Raw genomic sequence first — 2,106 nt, 5'->3', positions numbered from 1 at the left:
ACTTGTTGTCACTAACATAATTCTAACTCAAATAAATAAACGATAAATAATATCTAGACTTAACTAGAAAGTAGTTTATAAACTATAGAATATATGTCTCATAACTCTATATGAACTCTGCTCTGATTTTTCTTCTTAATTTCCATCGCATCACCCTCTCTAAGTTTCAATTATTTGATAATTTCAATTATGTAAATTAGCTTGAATCCAAGAAAAATTTTTACTGAAAAAGAAACTTCTATTCATATTTGAATCCCTTCAATAAAAGAACATATGCTGAAAAAAAAAAAAAGGAAAGAAAGGAAAAAAAGAAAACCGGCGAGAGGCTACTTATGCAGTTCTCCGGGAAGGGAGGGTTTGGGAGGTTTCAATATATATATATATATTTCCTATCTAAACAACCCGAACCCTCCCCCTGCATAGGCTTAATAATAAACAAAAAAGACTCATTGGATCTCCAACTTTATCAATCATGCTCATCAAGTTTAATCCTGCATAATACATATCTGTCCATCTGTAAATACAAACAAAAACAAAAAAAAGAAGAGAAGAGAAGAATTAGATGATTTTCTTTCATGTTTTGCACTTTGAAAAGGAAATCAAAAACAACAGAAATAAGTATATATATAGCTGTTCTTAATTAATTACCTTTTCCCGAGCAGTTTCATCGAGTGATTCAATCTGAGACGATTCAGGATTGACTCTATACTCATGCATAAGCCAAGGGCTACTCCAATCTCTTCTTTCATTACTTCTCCAATGAAAAACCAAAGTTTTCTTGAATCCAATCACTTCTTCCTCGTGAACTATCTCCTCATCCTCTTCGATTGTTCTCCAAAAACCGGATTTGGTGCTTCTTCTTTGTGATGACTTTGTTGTGTATTCTGGATCTATTTGTGTGAAGTAGTAGGCTTCATTATTCATTCTACCGTGCTTGAATTCATCTGCATATGGTTATAGTTCCAATGTAATTAGAAATTCAAGTACATACGGGTGTACCGCTCATAAACCAGTCTAGGGTTGGTCAAGTTAGCTGAGAATGAATATTTCGAGGTAAGAGCCCTAATTTTGACTCGAAGATCGGAGCATTTACAAAGAGCGGAAAGTATATGATTACCTGTCAAAAAAGTCTAATTCTCTATAATTATAGATAAGATATATGAAAGCTAGCCATCAATAAATACCAACATATTATCCAAGTTGAAGCACCATTCCAACAACTCCAATAAAACCGACATAACATATATCTTTGCCTTTTATCTATTACGACACTCAGAGGCAGATCCACTCTCTTATAACACTAATAGATTTCCGTATGTGAAAAGAAGTATAACTATCTCCATATACCATACGCTCGCCGGCCGCATCTTCAGAATTGTAACCCTCCCATGGCATATAAGTTACTAAACCTAAATCTCAATAGTCACTATCCTATCTCTACTCAACAACGTTCAGCATATAAGTTACTAAACCTAAATCTCAATAGCCACCATCCTATCTCTGCTCAACAACGTTCCAAGAACTCTAGGAAAGAAAACCATAATAATACGAAAAAAAATCATTTTTCTCTTCAATATATCGAAGAACAAGGCCCAAAAACTTCATCTTGCTTTGATCAATATGCATGGGAATTAGTTAGTGTGTGCCTCCAATGATTGGATCCGCCACTGCGCACACAATGTTTTGTGCAAAACTAATTATAAACAAAAAACCCAAAAGTTTCTTTTTATGGGTAAGTAGAAAGAATAAAATTTTAACCTATATATACCTAGCTGCTAATAATCACACAACATCAATTCAGCTAAACAGAAACAAGTATATAAAATCAGGCACAAATCTTTGACCAATGTATTAAACTTACCCTCTGAGAGTTCATGAGGGTCATGGTTATACAAATCGATGTCTCTAATGATATTGACAGAGATTTTCCGATCCAAGATCTTCTTGTGGAGGAAAAACAAAATTAGCTCGTGATCCTCCGGTACAAATCGATACCCGAGTGGCAACATGATTTCGTATTCTTCTTCACCTTCACAAACCATGATTGAGATGTGTGGAGGAACATTAAGATACGGAGGAAGAGAAGGAGGAGGAGCTGAATTTGAA

At 34.5% G+C, this 2,106-nt stretch overlaps 1 protein-coding gene across 1 annotated transcript; it reads right to left on the bottom strand.

Annotated features, from left to right (window-relative positions):
* Positions 1-268: 268 nt before the first annotated feature.
* Positions 269-2,106, bottom strand: LOC119983097 (NAC domain-containing protein 37-like). Its single transcript, XM_038826763.1, has 3 exons — positions 1,862-2,106; positions 649-944; positions 269-514 (listed from the first exon to the last, which is right to left on the bottom strand). The coding sequence occupies exons 1-3, from the start codon at positions 2,040-2,042 to the stop codon at positions 467-469; spliced, it is 525 nt and encodes a 174-aa protein (XP_038682691.1). The 5' UTR covers positions 2,043-2,106; the 3' UTR covers positions 269-466.

The sequence above is a fragment of the Tripterygium wilfordii genome, chromosome 2, assembly GCF_013401445.1.
Source record: "Tripterygium wilfordii isolate XIE 37 chromosome 2, ASM1340144v1, whole genome shotgun sequence".
NCBI classification, from domain to species: domain Eukaryota; kingdom Viridiplantae; phylum Streptophyta; class Magnoliopsida; order Celastrales; family Celastraceae; genus Tripterygium; species Tripterygium wilfordii.
The sequence above is the reverse complement of the archived record's forward strand: the minus strand, read 5'-3'. Positions and strand labels throughout refer to the sequence as shown.